The 16,988-nt window shown below is 36.3% G+C and overlaps 1 protein-coding gene and 1 non-coding gene across 2 annotated transcripts in view; both read left to right on the top strand.

Annotated features, from left to right (window-relative positions):
* LOC129479141 (ankyrin repeat domain-containing protein 18B-like) overlaps nucleotides 1–16,988 on the top strand; it is an 80,862-nt gene that overhangs the window by 563 nt on the left and 63,311 nt on the right. Inside the window, 8 exon segments of the mRNA XM_055271763.2 lie at nucleotides 3,819–3,933; nucleotides 4,096–4,269; nucleotides 8,548–8,654; nucleotides 9,472–9,609; nucleotides 12,526–12,593; nucleotides 15,068–15,121; nucleotides 15,708–15,842; nucleotides 16,793–16,846. Coding sequence (XP_055127738.1) covers nucleotides 3,819–3,933; nucleotides 4,096–4,269; nucleotides 8,548–8,654; nucleotides 9,472–9,609; nucleotides 12,526–12,593; nucleotides 15,068–15,121; nucleotides 15,708–15,842; nucleotides 16,793–16,846 — 845 coding nt within the window.
* On the top strand, nucleotides 11,299–11,401 carry LOC134736321 (U6 spliceosomal RNA). Its single transcript, XR_010120281.1, has one exon. It is a non-coding gene; the product is annotated as a U6 spliceosomal RNA (small nuclear RNA).

Consider the following 16,988-nt stretch of genomic DNA (forward strand, 5'->3'; position numbering starts at 1 on the left):
CTCACAAAGTTAAGTATATCCACGTTTAAAACATGGAGCCATATACATGATAGGGAAGTGCCTAATGAGAACTCATTCCCATGTCAAAAATACCATGAGCCATTTTCAGTAGGCGAAGAGTTCTCAGATTAAACCCTGTGTCAGTTTTACATCCGAATCCACCTAGGTAGATAGGTTCTTTACTAGGGCTTCTTAGAGGGACACTTGGAAGTGGGAGGTGGGTTCCTTGAATGAGAAGACTCAGTTTTCTCAAAACGTGAGCTCTTAATATGTTTATCAGTTTTACATAAACCGAATGAAAATATCAAGGTTTTATCATTTTTGCATGACACTTGCTGTCTATCTTACCATTGTGATGACATTAAAAAATTTTTATAATGGAGTGAAAAAAGACTTGCTCCTCTAGATATCAAAATGTGCTATTAATTCCCACAATTAATTATTTACTAACAGCTAAAAACACATATAAATGAACAGAATAGGAAATCCAAAAACACTGAAATATATGTAAGATATATACACAGGGATTGATAATGGTAACATTTCAGATAAGTAGGAAAGCATGAGTTATTAATAAAATGCCTGCTATGTGAAGAAAACTAACGAAATTTTGTGTCGCAAAAATGAGTTCCTGATGGAATTCAGACTGAAATTTTTACATATGCAAAATGAGAAAAGTACCAGAAGAAAACACAAAGACTTATTTATACAGGTACATTTTACGTTAACAGAGGCCTTCCTAAGAATGACCTCACATGCAGGCATTCTGAAAGTTGATTTAGCAAACTAAAATTAAAATCCCCTGTGTATCAGAAAAAAATTAACAAAAGATAACACACTTGAAAAATATTTACTATATATATTTTACTAATATATAAAAATATGTATTCAGGTGAAAAGTGTATCTTAATCCTACAGGGAATTTATTCTTTATTATATATAATATATATATTACTGATTATATGTATAACAAATTGTATATATGACTAATATAATGTTATATATATCAGTTATATACAGATAAAAAGCACATCTTTATTTTACAGGGAATTCTTTCCAATCAAATCCACAAGAAAAGAACTCTAAAAGTGAGCAAAGTATACTTTTTGCAGCTCCACAAGTTACTTATGTAATAGGAAAAATTCCTTAGTGTTTCTCATAAGAGAATTTAAGTTAAAAGAGGAATGAGACTGTTTTCTATCCACGGAGTTTGTGAGAATAAAGAGCAGTGGCACTTACACTGCTGCTTGAAGTTTAAGTTGCTGATGACTTTTCAAGTGGATAATTTGGAGATAATTACCACATTTTAAAAATGTATATGCCCTTTACCCATCAATTCCATTGTATTAAAATACCTTCAGAAAATAGAGATACATGCACTTTTTTTCCCAGCATTTATGTTAACAAGAACCCATAGAATGGATATGTGGCCACTGAAGGTGGCAATAGATAGAGAAGTATGCTGATGTGTGAAGATGCATTTTGTTACAGCCAATGAGGAAAAACAAATCAGTTTGCTTGCACATACACACAAACATACTATGGTCTCGTATTAGGCAAAACTATGTACAAAATAGTAACTTCTGAGCATTTGTATTTTAAAAGTTTTTTGTTCCTTTTTCTTACCTTTGATTTCTGAAGTGAGCATTTATAAAATTTCTAGTAAAAATTTATTATTAATGGAATAAATTTTGGGAAGAGAGAAATGTGAATCTTGTACAGATAAAAATAATTTCTCACTATTTTTTATCATTATTATTGTGAGGGTTGTTATCTTGTTTGAACTTTTAGCTTCTTCAGAAGTAAAAAGGGAATCTTTTTATCTGCTTGGAGATTTTATGTATATACTTTATTATGTATATATGTTTTTCTTATGTATAGATTCATTACATATAGGCAAACAATGATTAATCATTTCATTATAGTTGTAGTCTTATAAAAATAACAAATAGCAAATATTATTACTATCACAAAAATATTGGTTTATAGAAGTTGTATTTAAAAATATTGAGCTCCCCAACTGTATTCTATCAATCCATTTATTCGTCAAACATAACCTGAATATGTTATGTAGCAGACACTTTGCACTATCTCCCAGGACCCTTCCATACTTAAAAACTTTATGTTTACCTGTTCTGCCTCAGCAAGATGAGAGATTTAAAATGGGAATAGTAGGACTCAATCTTATTGAAGCTTTTCCTCCCACCTTTCAAGCAAAAGCATTTCTGAAGGTAGAAAACAATAAGAGATAACCTTTAACTGCCTTTTTGAAAATTTATCAGTCTTAAATACTAATATTAATCATTGGAAAGTCTGATTTGCATATATTCTGTAAATCTAAGTGTTGACTAAAATGAGCTATACCTGTTCATCTCAATCATGAGTTTCCTTTAGCTTCACGGTTGTTTTGTTTTGTTTTGTTTTTGAGACAGAGTCTTACTCTGTCGCCTAGGCTGGAGTGCAGTGGTGTGATCTCAGCTCACTGCAACCTCTCCTGCCAAGGTTCAAGCGATTATCCTGCCTCAGCCTCCTGAGTAGCTGGGATTACAGGTGCCTGCCACCATGCCCAGCTAATTTTTGTAGTTTTAGTAGAGATGGGGTTTCACCATGTTGGCCAGGCTGGTCTTGAACTCCTGACCTAGAGATCCACCCACCTCAGCCTCCCAAAGTGCTGGGATTACAGGCGTGAGCCACCACACCCGGCCAGCTTCACATTTTAAAAAATCAAAGTAAGAAGTAATTTGTTTAAAAAATATGTTCTTATTTCAGTGCTCTTTCCCCATGGTACTTTCAGGAATTAAAATGTATTTAAGTGTCAGTTAGATGCCTAGAACTGCCCTAGACCTGCTGTGTATACAGTATTCTACTTAATGTAAGGCCTCATGGATTGTGTGATACGCTACTATATTCTATATTAATAAGATGATTTTTTAAATGTTACCAATTATAGTTATAAAAAATTATGAATTATAAATACCGTTCCAATATCAGATATGCTAAAATGTGACCTAATCTTTAAATCATCCTGCAAAATAGCAATAATTGTATCATTTTACTTAATTAAAATGTTTTTGTTAAGTAGTAGTAATAGTAATAATTATAACATCTGGCTGGGTGCGTGGCTCACACTTGTTATTCCAGAACTTTGGAAAGCTGAGGTGGGAAGTTCCCACGGTGCTAGGAGTTTGAGACCAGCCTGGGCAACAAAGCGACATTCCTACTCTACAAAAAAATTTTAAAAATTAGCTGATTATGCTAGTACACTCCTGTGGTCCCAGCCAATCAGGAGATTGGGCAGGAGGATTGCTTGAGCCTATGAGTTCCAGGCTGCAGTGAGGCATAAATACACCATTGCACTCCAGCCTGGGCAATAGAGCAAGACTGTGTCTCAACAAACAAAAATCTAACAATTATTGAGTTGTTGTTTGTTCTGGAAATGGTTCTAAATGCTTTACATAGAGTCTCATTTAAGCATCACAGTGGTGTCCTGTGAGCTAGCTGTTGTTGTCATCTTTATTAATGAGGAAATTCAGGCACAGAAAGGCTAAGCAATAGCTGGTATGTGACCGAGTTCAAAGTGGAACTCAAACCCTAGTTGAACTGAATCCAAACACCAAGCTCATTCTATCCAAATAGGCTGCTGTTTCATTAAGGTAGGGAGAAGTAAGAGCTAATAAATATTGTACTTTCTTCAAAAGAAAATTATTTGTTTTGAAGGCAGAGGAGTAACACGCCATTCAATGTTTACAATTACATGAACCATTGTAGGTTTTGAGATACTGCACTACATTTCCTGAAAACTCCTCTCACTCTCCTAGGACTGTTCTACATTTGGCCTGTGCCCATGGCCATGTGGAAGTGGTCACTCTCTTGCTGGGCAGAAGATGCCAAATTGACGTCTGTGACAGACTAAGCAGGACGCCTTTAATGAAGGCATATAGTAGCCAACTCTTTCAGCATGAAATGCACTTGATTTAAATACAGAGAATTAAAATGGATTTGTCTCATTTAAATATAGCTAGTTGGTGGAACCTGTGGAATATGTATTTTGAATTATTAGAATTTATAGTCTAATTTTTTATCTAACACTAATAGGCTATACACTGCCAGGAAGAGGCTTGTGCCATTATTCTCCTGGAACATGATGCCAGTCCAAACATTAAGGATATCTACGGCAACACTGCTGTCCATTATGCTGTGTATAATACGGGGACTTCACTGGCAGAAAAACTGTTTTCCCACCGTGCAAACATTGAAGCACTAAAGAAGGTACAGATCAATCAACTTTCTTTTCAAAATGTTTGTTTTAACATTGACATAGGTAAGAGTCAATTTTTCATATTTGGAACTCAAGTTTTCCTGAATGAAAATGTTTTGAAATAACTTAATTGTCTAAAATTTTACTTTAAATATTGATACTTTTAAAGAAGCATTAGAGAGCACAGCTATTTTAGTGCACTTATGGGAAGTATTTGTGAATTTGTTAAGGTAAAACTTCTTCAAGTGTTTGTTTCCTACCCCAGGTGTATTTTTTTTCTAATTAGTGTAAAAACATCACAGGAAAAAAATTGCCCTGGAAATAGGCTTTATCTTAAAACTCAAAACTAAAGCAACTTACAATAAATGAAAGTCTTGCTGCTGCTGCTGACGGTTTTCTAAAAAAATGGATGTATCTTTCATGGGCAAGGTTTAAGAGGGAAAAATAGGGAGGGAAAAATAGGAAGGGAAAAGGAGAGCAATCAAAAACATGCAGGTCACTTGGAAATTAGGTAATGAGGGAAAATGCCAAGAAGAGGTGTTGTTTTTTAGTTTGTTGTTTTTCCAGTTTATGTATTGAGACAAAGCGCTCTTCAGCTTTGGGGTAATCATTTTTTGTTTGGTAGAAAGAGTGACTGAAACTTGCCTAAATATTAATTTTTAGAGGACTCTGAGGAAACCAGATTGGCAGTGAATAGATGGTGATGAAGTGAGAAACACTTCAGCAAAAGGTGGAACAAATTAGTAACTGACTTATTGCCCATCCTGGCAAAAACAGCCACTTAGCTAAGAGTCTAAACTCTCCTTTCAAATCTAGAATATCTTGGTGGGAAGGTGGGAGATAAGCAGCTTATATAAATAGCAAAATCAACTGGGATTTTGAGTTTACTTGTCCCTGTTATACCCACACCCAGGAAAATTAACTGGAGTTTTAATACATAACTCTATCTCATACTCTTCTCTCCGGCCACATCCCAAGCTAATAAAGGATATTGGCCATGTGGGTGAGAGATGAAACTGAAGTGATTGTCTGCTGCAGTAATTCTCAGCTAGAATTGTGCATTACAGTGACCTGGGGAAATTTTGTTAAAAGTCTACAAGTGTAGGCTTTCCCCTGAGGATTTTGATGTAATAGATCTAATAAGTTCTGAACATGTATGGTTAAAAATATTTTCTTGAAGCCATGCACAGTGGCATGTTCCTGTAGTCCAGCTACTCAGGAGGCTGAGGTGGGAGGATTGCTTGAGCCTAGGAGTTTGAGTTCAGCCTGAGGCGGGCAGATCACGAGGTCAGGAGATGGAGACCATCCTGGCTAACATGGTGAAACCCAGTCTCTACTAAAAATACATAGTAAGACTCTTGTCTCTTACAACAAGAAGAGCAAAAATAAAAAATAAAAAAACTCAGTGTTCGAATACACTCCTGATTAAGAAGCACAGAATAGATAAGTGCCGTATATAAATTCCTGTATCTCAAAGACATAAGAAATCTCTGAAAGAGTTGGCATTTGATAGGTGCTACTTTCTTCAAAGTTCTCTTTTCCAATAACATTAACCTGATTTATCTGTCTTTCTCTACACTTGTGACTGGGAAGTGAAAGGAAATATCATTGGCAATATCTCTCAGCTTACAGAATAAAACCTTTTGCTTCCCACCAGGAATCATTCACTGCCATTCAGAAAGTCTTTAGCAATTTACTTGTGGGTAATCTTTCAATAAGTAGAGACTGGCCCTTTCACAATTTCATGTTCCTTTGTCACCATTCAAGCGATTGTGTCAACAAGTGTTCATTACAAGTGAGATTTTCTCAATTAGATCAGTAGCAAATCTTGAACCTTTTTTTTTCAGTTGCAGTTGTATTAGGGACTCTCAGTATGTCTATTAAGTTTATAGAGCTTTGGCATTATCAGGATGTCAGTTTTAAACACTGAAATCCTTGAAGTCAGTGAGAATATAATAGGAATTCTTTTAATAATTTAGTTTCAGCATTCCTATGAACTAATTGTCTATTTGGTTAACAATCTGGGAAAGTTATATACACATAGATTGCAAATGAATAAATGTTGGGAAAATTCTTGAGTTGGGTATTATGAGTGTTAACAGCAATTTTTATTATGTATATATCAGGGCCTGAGTTTTTTTATTAAACATATGACACTAGAGAAAGAAAAAGTTCCACATGCAAATACTTGGTTTATACACAATCATTTAGCAACACATTCATAGCAAATATAACAACACAAGGGCTATAGTCTAAATGTGGCATATAGATTTGTTCTTTGCCTCTTTGAATTGAGTCAACATGTAAACTTCAGTGGACTCATGCAGAAATCTGGACCTCAGGCTTAAGAATAAATCTGGTGTCCCCTGAACCGCATCACTGCTTGGTCTGCTACGCAGAGGTTGCCCTGTGTAGGAGGCACGTATTCTCCAGTTTGCTACTGTGCCCACCTGAGTACTTCACTTACTTAGGTAACCTCCTTCATCCTTATAAGTATTTGAGTTTACAACTCCTTTTTTATAGTATGTCTTCATAAAGATTTCAAGGTTTTCAAGACAGCATATATTGGTTCATAATATATAGTCTATAGTTTATATAAGTCCCTCAATTATAGAGTTGAATTTTAGAATTCAGAAGTTTTTTTAACTCTTTTTTTATATCTATACCACAAATAGTCATCTGCTCATAAGAATGCCTAGAAGCCTTTTTAGGTTATTCCTGCTGAGAAGTGGATAGATTATGAATATTGCAGACATTATATCTTTCTTCTCAGCAATGTCCCTTAAAAATGCAAGTGATGGCTGGGTGCGATGGCTCATGCCTGTAATCCCAGCACGTTGGGAGGCCGAGGCGGACAGATCACGAGGTCAGGAAATGGTGACCATCCTGGCTAACACGGTGAAACCCCATCTCTACTAAAAATACAAAAAATTCGCCGGGTGTGGTGGCAGGCACCGACAGTTCCAGCTACTTGGGAGGCTGAGGCAGGAGAATGGCGTGAACTCAGGAGGTGGAGCTTGCAGTGAGTGGAGATCATGCCACTGCACTCCAGCCTGGGTGACAGTGTGAGACCCCATTTCAAAAAAAAAAAAAAAGAAAAAAAAATGCAAGTGACTTACTGGCTTTTATTATGCTACAAATAAGCCCTATACATCAGTATTAGAACTTTTTTTGATAAGCCATTGTATTTTTATTTCTGATTTATATTTTGCCTAAAGTAAAAAAAAAAGTTTAATAGCAATTTAAATGGAAATCAATACAAATGGATTTAAAAAGTAAAGTTGCATTAGCATCCCAGGATTATCATTATAATTGAGAATAGAATTTCTTACTGAGCTTTGCTTTTTAATATTTATTTTCAAAAATTTTTAACCGGTCTCTCTTACACAGAACATACTGAGCTTTCTAATAGTTAAGATAAAAATCTATCCTCTTGTATTAGGAAAAATCCCATGGACTATTTAATAATAAGGAAAATAAGTGCATTTGAAGCCAATCTCTCTTAATTCAGAGCTCATTTCCTTAGTGGCCCCTTTGGATCAGGAGTGCCTGACATTGGCATCCTGACACCATTGATAGAAGTAAATCAAGCAAGTTTGTGCCACCCAGAGGAAACCTCCACTTGTATTGGGAAGATCTGGCAACTGTATCCCTGAAATTCTATTTCCTAAAATGTTGATGTTTGCCACAAAAAGTATTGTCAAATTGAGATTAGGCAAAGTTCAAGGGATTTCTAGATTGTTGGCCCTGTCATATAGTTTTGTAATACTTCTCAAATGCAGATGATCATGGAATCTTTTTGTTGGGGTACAGTTCTCTGGTAAAACAAATATTCTTTGAAATATAGTTTAAGAAACACTGCTCTAGAGATAATAATTTAGATCATTAATTTATTTTAAAAACTTAAAGCATTCACTACTATGTCTTAGGTTTTAGGGTTATAGAGAAAAAAGATACAGTCCTTACCCTCAATAAGCTCTTGGTTTCAGTGGGAAACAATGAAATAATTAGAATTACTGTGCTAAATGCTGAGACAGAAGCAAGGATTTTTGAGACTGGTAAATAAAGGGAGTTTTGGAGATGACCGAAGTTAACGTGGGGAGGCAGTGGAGGGGTGTTCGCAAGGCAGTGTGTGGGAAAGCACAGAGGAGTGAAAAGGACGGGACTGCTTTGCATTTACTTTCTTTCTATATTGCATGTTTAAGTTCATAGCATCTTATAGAAGATTTTTAGTTCAGTTCTGAAATACATAATTTTGTGAATTATAGATTGTTTTTGCTTTCTTACAGGAGGGAAACACTCCACTTTTGTTTGCTATAAATTCTGGGAGACAGCATATGGTGGAATTTTTATTGAAGAACCAGGCAAATGTACATGCCGTTGACAATTTCAGAAGGTGCAATAGTTTTTGTTTTTTGTTTTTTGTTTTTTTTCCCTAAAAACCTGAGTGTTCTAGAGTGGTAAGAGTCACTCAAGTCGGAAATGTTAGTAAGATTAAACTTACGATTATTGGCATATAGTAAAAAATAACACGAATAATCAGTTAGGTAGAAAAGCAGTTATTTGGACTGAGCAGCATAAAAAACAGTATATAGTAAGATCCATCTTCTCTTATAGACTGTTATTTGTAATTTGATGTTTTTGGTCCTGTAATCTTATATTAGCTAAAGGGGTTTTGTATTTTATTAATTTTATAAAGTGTAGACTTTAACTTTCAGTTTACAACTACTACTATTACCATTATCATTATTATTATTATTATTATTATTATTGTTGTTGTTGTTGTTGTTGTTGCTGTTGTTTTCAGTCTGCAGATAGCTCTTACTTATTTGATCCCTAGCTGACTTTGAATTACAATATATCAGACTAGGAAAGCAATGGGAAAATCTTCATCTAAATCTTTGCCTACTTTAGATAAGTGACCTCAGCACAGTTTCTTGGCCATCAAAGGACTATAAATTAGCAACTTGTATTATGTCATATCCCAATGGGACATGAAGCTTGCTTGTTGTCCCTGCCTTTTAGCCTTGGTGGTAATTTACCAAGATGAACACTTGAGCACTCAAGATGCTTATACACATAAGCTAGTACATGTAAATGGTTATTATGTCTGTCCTGACAGGCAAGATATGAAATTGGTAAAGTGTATCCAATTTGCCAATTAAATATCTTTATTAAAGTTCTTGAGTGCTGTTATTTCTTTATTATTTTAGAACAGCCCTCATGCTTGCAGTACAGCATAGCTCATCAAATATCATCAGCCTCCTCCTTCAACAAAATATAAATATCTTTTCTCAAGACATGTTTGGCCAAACAGCCGAGGATTATGCTGTTTGTTGTGATTTGAGAAGGTATGTGCTTATATTAAAAGACCGGTTAATACTAAATTAAGGTTTAAAATAATTACAACTATTGCATCTTATATATTAGGTGACAGTTCATAATTTGGTTGAGGTAGTTTGGAATGGCAACAAGTTAGTCCACTTTTTAGCCAGAAATCAAACAGAAATCTAGACTAGTTAGAAGTAGCAATGAGTGCAAGATTCTTTCCGGACTTTTAAAGACCTTTATCCCTAGGGATCTCAGTGTTGTTCATTTTATTCCAAATATAACCCTTATATGTGAGATAGAAATAATGTCACATCTTTTACTTTTTCTTTCTTTCTTTTTTTAATTTTTTTTGAGACAACGTCTGATTATGTTACTCATGTTCCTGAGCTGAAGTGATTCTCCTGCCTCAGCCTCGCAAACTGCTAGCCACCATGCCTGACCTGACTTTTCTAATTAGTTATTAGGTCTTGAAATGTCCACTTTAGCAGAAAATCTTGTATTATCCCCTGGGGCTGTCTCCTATGCCTTCCTCCTTTGAATTTTTCAAAAAGCTAATGGGTTCCCTAAGCCCAAGGTAGAATCTTGCTTTACAAGTCAGAAGAAGGGGGGAAAAGGCCATTCTAGTCATTCTGTTGTTTCCATTGATTCACTTGCTGTATTGCTGCCATTGTAACTGATCCTGCAATCTGGTAATGATTGACTTTTGCCACCAGGATGCCCTTACTGATTCAGATTCATCACTCTTCATGGTGACTCATACACAGAGTCCACAGCTACAGTGTTTTGTTTTGTTTTGTTTTTTTGAGATGGAGTCTTGCTCAGTAGCCCAGGCTGGAGTGCAGTGGCACAATCTCAGCTCACTGCAAGCTCCCCCTCCCGGGTTCATGCCATCCTCCTGCCTCAGCCTCCCAAGTAACTGGGACTACAGGCGCCCACCACCATCCCTGGCTAATTTTTTTTGTATTTTTAGTAGCGACGGGGTTTCACCATGTTAGCCAGGATGGTCTCAATCTCCTGACCTCATGATCCACCCGTCTCGGCCTCCCAAAGTGCTGTGATTACAGGCGTGAGCCATTGTGCCCGGCCCACAGCTACAGTGTTTTTTAGTTCATGTACATAGGCTCAGCCACTGTTCCCAGCACCCTGCTCTGGCAGCGAGGCCTCCTGGCTCTACCCACACACATAGTGAGTAAATTGACCTTCCCCCAACACTAAAAATCTTATTTGTAGCCCACCTCTTGGCTAGGCTTAGCCTATACCTTCATGGTATGTTATCCTTTGAGACCAGTGTCCATTTTTTCTCTAGCAAATATTAATTGGGATTGTATTCAACAGTTAGGGATGTTTAAATAATGTTGCAGGAAGAGAGGAGAGGTCCCTTTGCCTTTTGTTATCACATCTGTACCTTGAGGCTTTTTTCTGACCTGTGTAGCAGCTTTTGTTAGATAGCAGAAGGTTCCACATTATCCCTCAATAGAGTAATGGGCACCAACTTGGAGTTGGCCCCTCAAGTAATGTGTTTCCATAATAATGAAAATCTCTCAGGCTACTTGCATCTCTACCTCAAGTTTTTAAAATATTTTAAAATTTTACCTCACAGGAAGTCATTCAATAGAATTCTCTGTATCTAAAGTAGGTAATTTGGATTTAACAGAGCTAAGCCTTACCCATGACTCATCAGTATCCATGTATAAAACAGTGCTTTATACTTGTTTCAGCAGCACATATTCTAAAATTGGATCAATACAGAACAGATAAGCATGCCTGCTGCCTAAGGAGGGCACGCAAATTCAGAAAGCATTCTACACGTTGCACAGTCCCCAGAAGGTCATTTGACTATTTGTTAACTAGCTTCTAGGAAACAATGTGAGTCAAACCAAAACAGAAGACACCCGAGATGGAAATTGCTATTATGATCATTATAAAAGTATTCGTGTAAGGTGATCTGTGAAATGAGAACAGAGCTGAGTAGCACATGGGATGTTACATGCAACTATGTTGTTAGTACATGACTTGGAAATAAGGAAACATCAACTTGCATCTCTTTCATGGAACTGAAAAACAATACAAGCAGGGCTTTGTCTTGTATGTCAGTTGGAGAGGACCAAGAATATGCAGCCTCTAACACAGACGTGCTGGCTCTAAGTTTGAGGAGGTAGAGAAGGAATGGTAGTTGTCCCAGCTGGGTTTTGACACCTATTAGTTTTCTGCCCTTGGTGTGATTGATGAGCTCAGTAATAGGGGACAATTAGGTTATATGTTTTAATGAGATAATAATATATTTATATATAAATTTAGTTACAAGTTATGAACTAGCTAAAATGCTCTGAACTACAAACCACAATGAATAGAACTAATATAACCAAAATTAGCATATTCTCTGAAAACTATGACATTCAAATATTAGAACCTATGGAAAAACACTCATCAGGTTTTATTTGAGATTCCAAAATGGTTTCAGCAACGCAGTTCAAGAATAAATTTTTCCATTGCTTTACTATTTCTCTGAACATTTAAACGTGTTATCTCATTACATCCTCCTAACGACCTAGTGAAATCAAGTAGTAAAATCTTTATTTTTTAGAAGAAGCCATGGAGCTTAAGAGAAGCAACTGGTCTGAAAACAAAATACCTATTGGTTACGGAGCGAGGACTTACTCTGAATGCAGGACAGTTTCCAGGCTGTTAAGCTAGCTAACTACAATTAATTTACTGAGCTATGCTTTTCTCAGTTTATGAGTACTTCCTGTTTTTCTTCTTTAATTAGAAGATTAATAGGTTTATAGAGCTTAAAATTTTAAAGTGTATTGGACATTAGAGTTCTGATATTAGCTCTGATATTGTCTGAAATGCTTTAAGAATTTAATCCGTTTGGTAAAGATTTTTCATATCACTATTAAAATACCAATTTTATTTATTACGTTTATTATGCATAGCATTCAACAACAAATTTTGGAACATAAAAATAAGATACTTAAAAATCATCTTCGAAATGACAATCAAGGTAAGACTTCTGATAGTAAATTTCTGATTTCCCTTGGTGATCTTACTGATTTTAAAAAAGCAAAATTACAGGCCAGGCATGGCGGCTCACACGTGTAATCCCAGCACTTTGGGAGGCTGAGGCGGGTGGATCACATGAGGTCAGGATTTTGAGACCAGCCTGGCTAACATGGTGAAACCCCATGTCTACTCAAAACACAAAAATAGCGGGGCGTCATGGCGGGCGCCTGTAATCCCAGCTACTTGGGAGGCTGAGGCAGGAGAATCACTTGAACCCGGGAAGTGGAGGTTGCAGTGAGCTGAGATTGCACCACTGCACTCCAGCCTGGATGGAAAAGCAAGACTCTATCTCCAAAGAAAACAAAAAAGTAAGATTACATATTTTTAATCATAAAAGAGCAGTTTAAAATATATATGTTTATATATAAATTTTTTAAAATTTGTTTAGTTTAGAATTCAGAGTTATTTAAGAAGTTAGTTGTGGCTAACTCTCAGTCTCAAACAGTATTGTCTGAAAAAATTCATTTACCTACTTATGATCCCCGAAATTCTACATATGTTTGTATTAATATCAATAAGAAATTAGATTAAGTTAATATGTTGCATTTTCCTCTATAATTACATTGTTACAAATTGGACTTCTTATGCAAATGGATCTTCTATTTAATTTTTATAGTAAATGGTTTGCATTTAGTAAATAAATGTTAATTACAGTTGATTCTTGAATATTGTGGGGGTTAGGGACTCTGATCCCTGTGGAGTTGAAAATCTGAGTATAACTTTGACTCCTTCCAGACGTAACTACTAATAACCTACCGATGACTGGAAACTTTACTGATAACATAAACAGTCAGTGAACACGTATTTGTATGTGTTGCATTATTATATACTATGCTTTTAGAATAAAGTAAGCTAGAGAAATGAAGCTGTTATAAAGAAAATCATAGAAAAGAAAAAAATATACTTACTATTCATAAACATAAGTGAATCCTCCCAAAGGTCTTCATCTTTATCATCTTCAGGTTGATTAGGCTGAGGAGGAAGAAAATGGTTGGTTTTGCTGTCTCTGGGTTGCAGAAGCAGAAGAAAAATCTGCATATAAGTGGACCCCTGCAGTTCAAACTCATTGTTCAAGGGTCAACTGCATTACACAGGAATTTGTGTCACTAAGAAAGTAACTGTCTTTAGAACTAGGAATTCAAATATCCCTTTGTGATACCATAAACAAATGGCAATAAGAACCATAAAACTGAGTCAGTGTGCACCCATACAAATAGAAGATTATTTTTGAAGATACCTACTGAATGCAGAAGCAGAAGTTATGTTACATATTCTTATACAAACAAGGTCTATTTTTAATTTATTCACCGTAAGTTGGAACTTCATGAGATATATTCACTTCTTAGAACAAGCTGTGTTTTTTATGTGCTGGATAGTTATCATAATAATAGAAATTTTATTGGAACAAAATAATCTGTTACCAGGCTGGGCGTGGTGGCTCATGTGTAATCCCAGCACATGGGAGGCCAAGGAAGGCAGATCACTTGAGGTCAGGAGTTTGAGACCAGCCTGGCCAACATGGTGAAACCCTATCTCTACTAAAAGTGCAAAAATTAGCCAGGCATGGGAGTGGGCACCTGTATTCCCAACTACTCAGGAGGCTGAGGCAGGAGAATTGCTTGAACCTGGGAAGTGGAGATTTCAGTGAGCCGAGAATGTGCCACTGCACTCCAGCCTGGGTGACAGAGCAAGATTCCATCTCAAAAAAAAAAAAAAAAAAAGTTACTCCGTTACCATTAGGCAAGAGATAATCATAATAAATATTCCAATAGCCAAACTCTAGGCTCAAAAAATTATAATAAAATTATAAAAATTGTTCACAATAACAAAAATATAACACCTAATGCATTGTACAATCTGAACTGTATTAAGACACCTTTAATTTAGTACATATTTATCAAACTACTTCTATAAGTTAGGTTTGGCAAATTGCAGGAGACAAAGATGGAATTGACATAGTTTTTGTCTTTAAGGTGCTCATAATAGAATATAGATAACTATTTAATTTTTGTTTTTTCAACAGAATTTTAAAGAAAAATATTTTAATTCAAATACTTGTCCACTTAATAACTATCATGCATCTGTTATAGACTAAGCATTTTTCCAATGTTACAAAATACATTTAAAAACTAGAGTTAGGAGACTGTTATTACCACTGTTATTTATTTTATTTACTATCTGAAATAGTGCTTACTGTGTGTCCAATGTCATCTGGGAGCTTATAGTTATTTATTACATATGTATCATGTTCAGTATGTGCCAGGCACCTCTACGTTTGTGGTGATGAATGCAATCTTCTAAAATGTGGGTAGGATTTAGGGTAAGTGTGTAGAGTGAGTGGAACTTTGCCAGGTAAGGAGGCAGAGGGATGATGCCTGGCAGAAAGAGTATCTAACAAGCTTGCATGTTTGACAGAAACAGCAGCCACGAAGAATGAAAGTTTTAAAACACAAAGAGCAAGTTCAAAAGGTAGGACACCTGAGTGAACTTTGTAGAGTTTATGAGCAGTTCAAATTCACTAGTGCAAAAAAAAAAAAAATTGAGTGCTTGGTAATGAGGTGAAAATAGCTTATAGTTATTATTTATTATGTATTTATTATTTTTAGTATGTGTCAGTGAAGGCAAGCTTAGGAAAGACTTTGTTGTTGTTTTACCTGTGTCTAGAAACCAGTTCAATAAAAGACTTTTAATAGTATAGAAATGAGTAGATCTTATCCTGTAGGCCAGGAGAAACTTCTGAAGTAAAATGCTTTTGGCTGCAAATACTGGAAGACCTAACAGTGGCCAAAACCATAAGAACCAGACTTGTTTTGGTTGTCCGGTGATATTATTGGATCCCACTTGTTCCTCTTTCAGCTATGCTGTTGGCAGTGTCTTGTTCATGTCTCCCTTCATGGTTGGCTACTTAGCAACAGCTCCAAACATCATGTTCTCACAAGATAGTATCTAAAGGCTGGAAGGGCTGCTTTTCTTCACATGTGTCTTTTAAATTGGGAGAAAACTCAGAAGCATGCAGGGGACTTTTTATAATTTTTTTTTTCCTTCGGGGATGTAGTCTCACTCTATCACCAGTCTGGAGTCCAGTGGCATGATCTCGGATCACTGCAGCCTCCACCTCCCAGGTTCAAGCAATTCTCCTGCCTCAGCCTCCCAAGGAGCTGGGAAAACAGGCACATGCAACCACGCCCGGGTAATTTTTGTATTTTTAGTAGAGACAGGGTTTCACCATTTTGGCCAGATGGTCTCAGTCTCTTGACATCTTGATCCGCCTGCCTCGGCCTCCAAAAGTGCTGGGATTACAGACATGAGCCACCATGCTCAGCCCTTTCTGTAATATTTTATTAGCTGGGTCACACCACATGCTCATTCCTAAACCAGGCACTGGGAAAGCAAATGTAGTTATGTGATTAGCTTAGAATAATCACTTATCTTTTGAAGCTGAGGAGGGAGAGGTATTGGGATAATAAATATCCAAATAGATTTGTAATTCTCCAGCAAGAAACAACAAGGAACTGCTCTTGGGTAGGGAGCCAGCAGTGTTTGCTCTAGAAATTCATTGGAAAATTGTAAGCAGGGGAGGCATTAGATTCAATTTGAGATATAGGGCATTCTGTTCAGGGTATAAAGCAGGGATTGGCAAGCTTTTTCTGTAAAGGGACAAATAGGAAATATTTTAGGCCATGTGGTCTCTCTCTCTCTCTCTCTTTTTCAAGAATGATTTAAGCAGCTGAAGGCTATGTGGTCTCTGTTGTAGCTACTCAACCCTGGTATTGTAGTGTGAAAGCAGTCATAGGTAGCATGTCAGAATGAATAGGCATGACTGTATTCTCATAAAACTTCACTGAGAAAAAACATGGTAGGCAGGATTTGGCCTGTGGTCTGCAGTGTGCTGACCCATTATGTAGAGGGTAGATGGAGGATAGATGTCACCTGGGAGCGTATAGTTATTATTTACTAGGTATTTATCATGTTCATTAGATGCCATTCACTTTTAAATTTCTGGTGATGAATGCAAGCTTCTAAAAAAAAATGGGTAGGATTTAGGGTAAGCATGCAGAGTAAGTGAAACTTTGCCAGGTAAGGAGGCAGAAGGATGATGTTTTCCAGAAGGAATATCTAACAAGCTTGCATGTTTGACAGAAACAGCAGCTATGAAGCCTGCAAATTTGAAAAAAAGAAAAGAAGGTGTAAAAGGTAAGACATTTGAGTATCTCTACTCTTAACCATGTAAAGAGACTGGGAGACAAGGGAAGCTTCAGCCATAGTTAATGCTATAGTTTCCTTGTCACAAATCCATGGAGTACATGAGTCTATTACAAGGTTTTCACCCATCCAT

This window comes from Symphalangus syndactylus, chromosome 3 (assembly GCF_028878055.3).
Source record: "Symphalangus syndactylus isolate Jambi chromosome 3, NHGRI_mSymSyn1-v2.1_pri, whole genome shotgun sequence".
NCBI lineage: Eukaryota > Metazoa > Chordata > Mammalia > Primates > Hylobatidae > Symphalangus > Symphalangus syndactylus.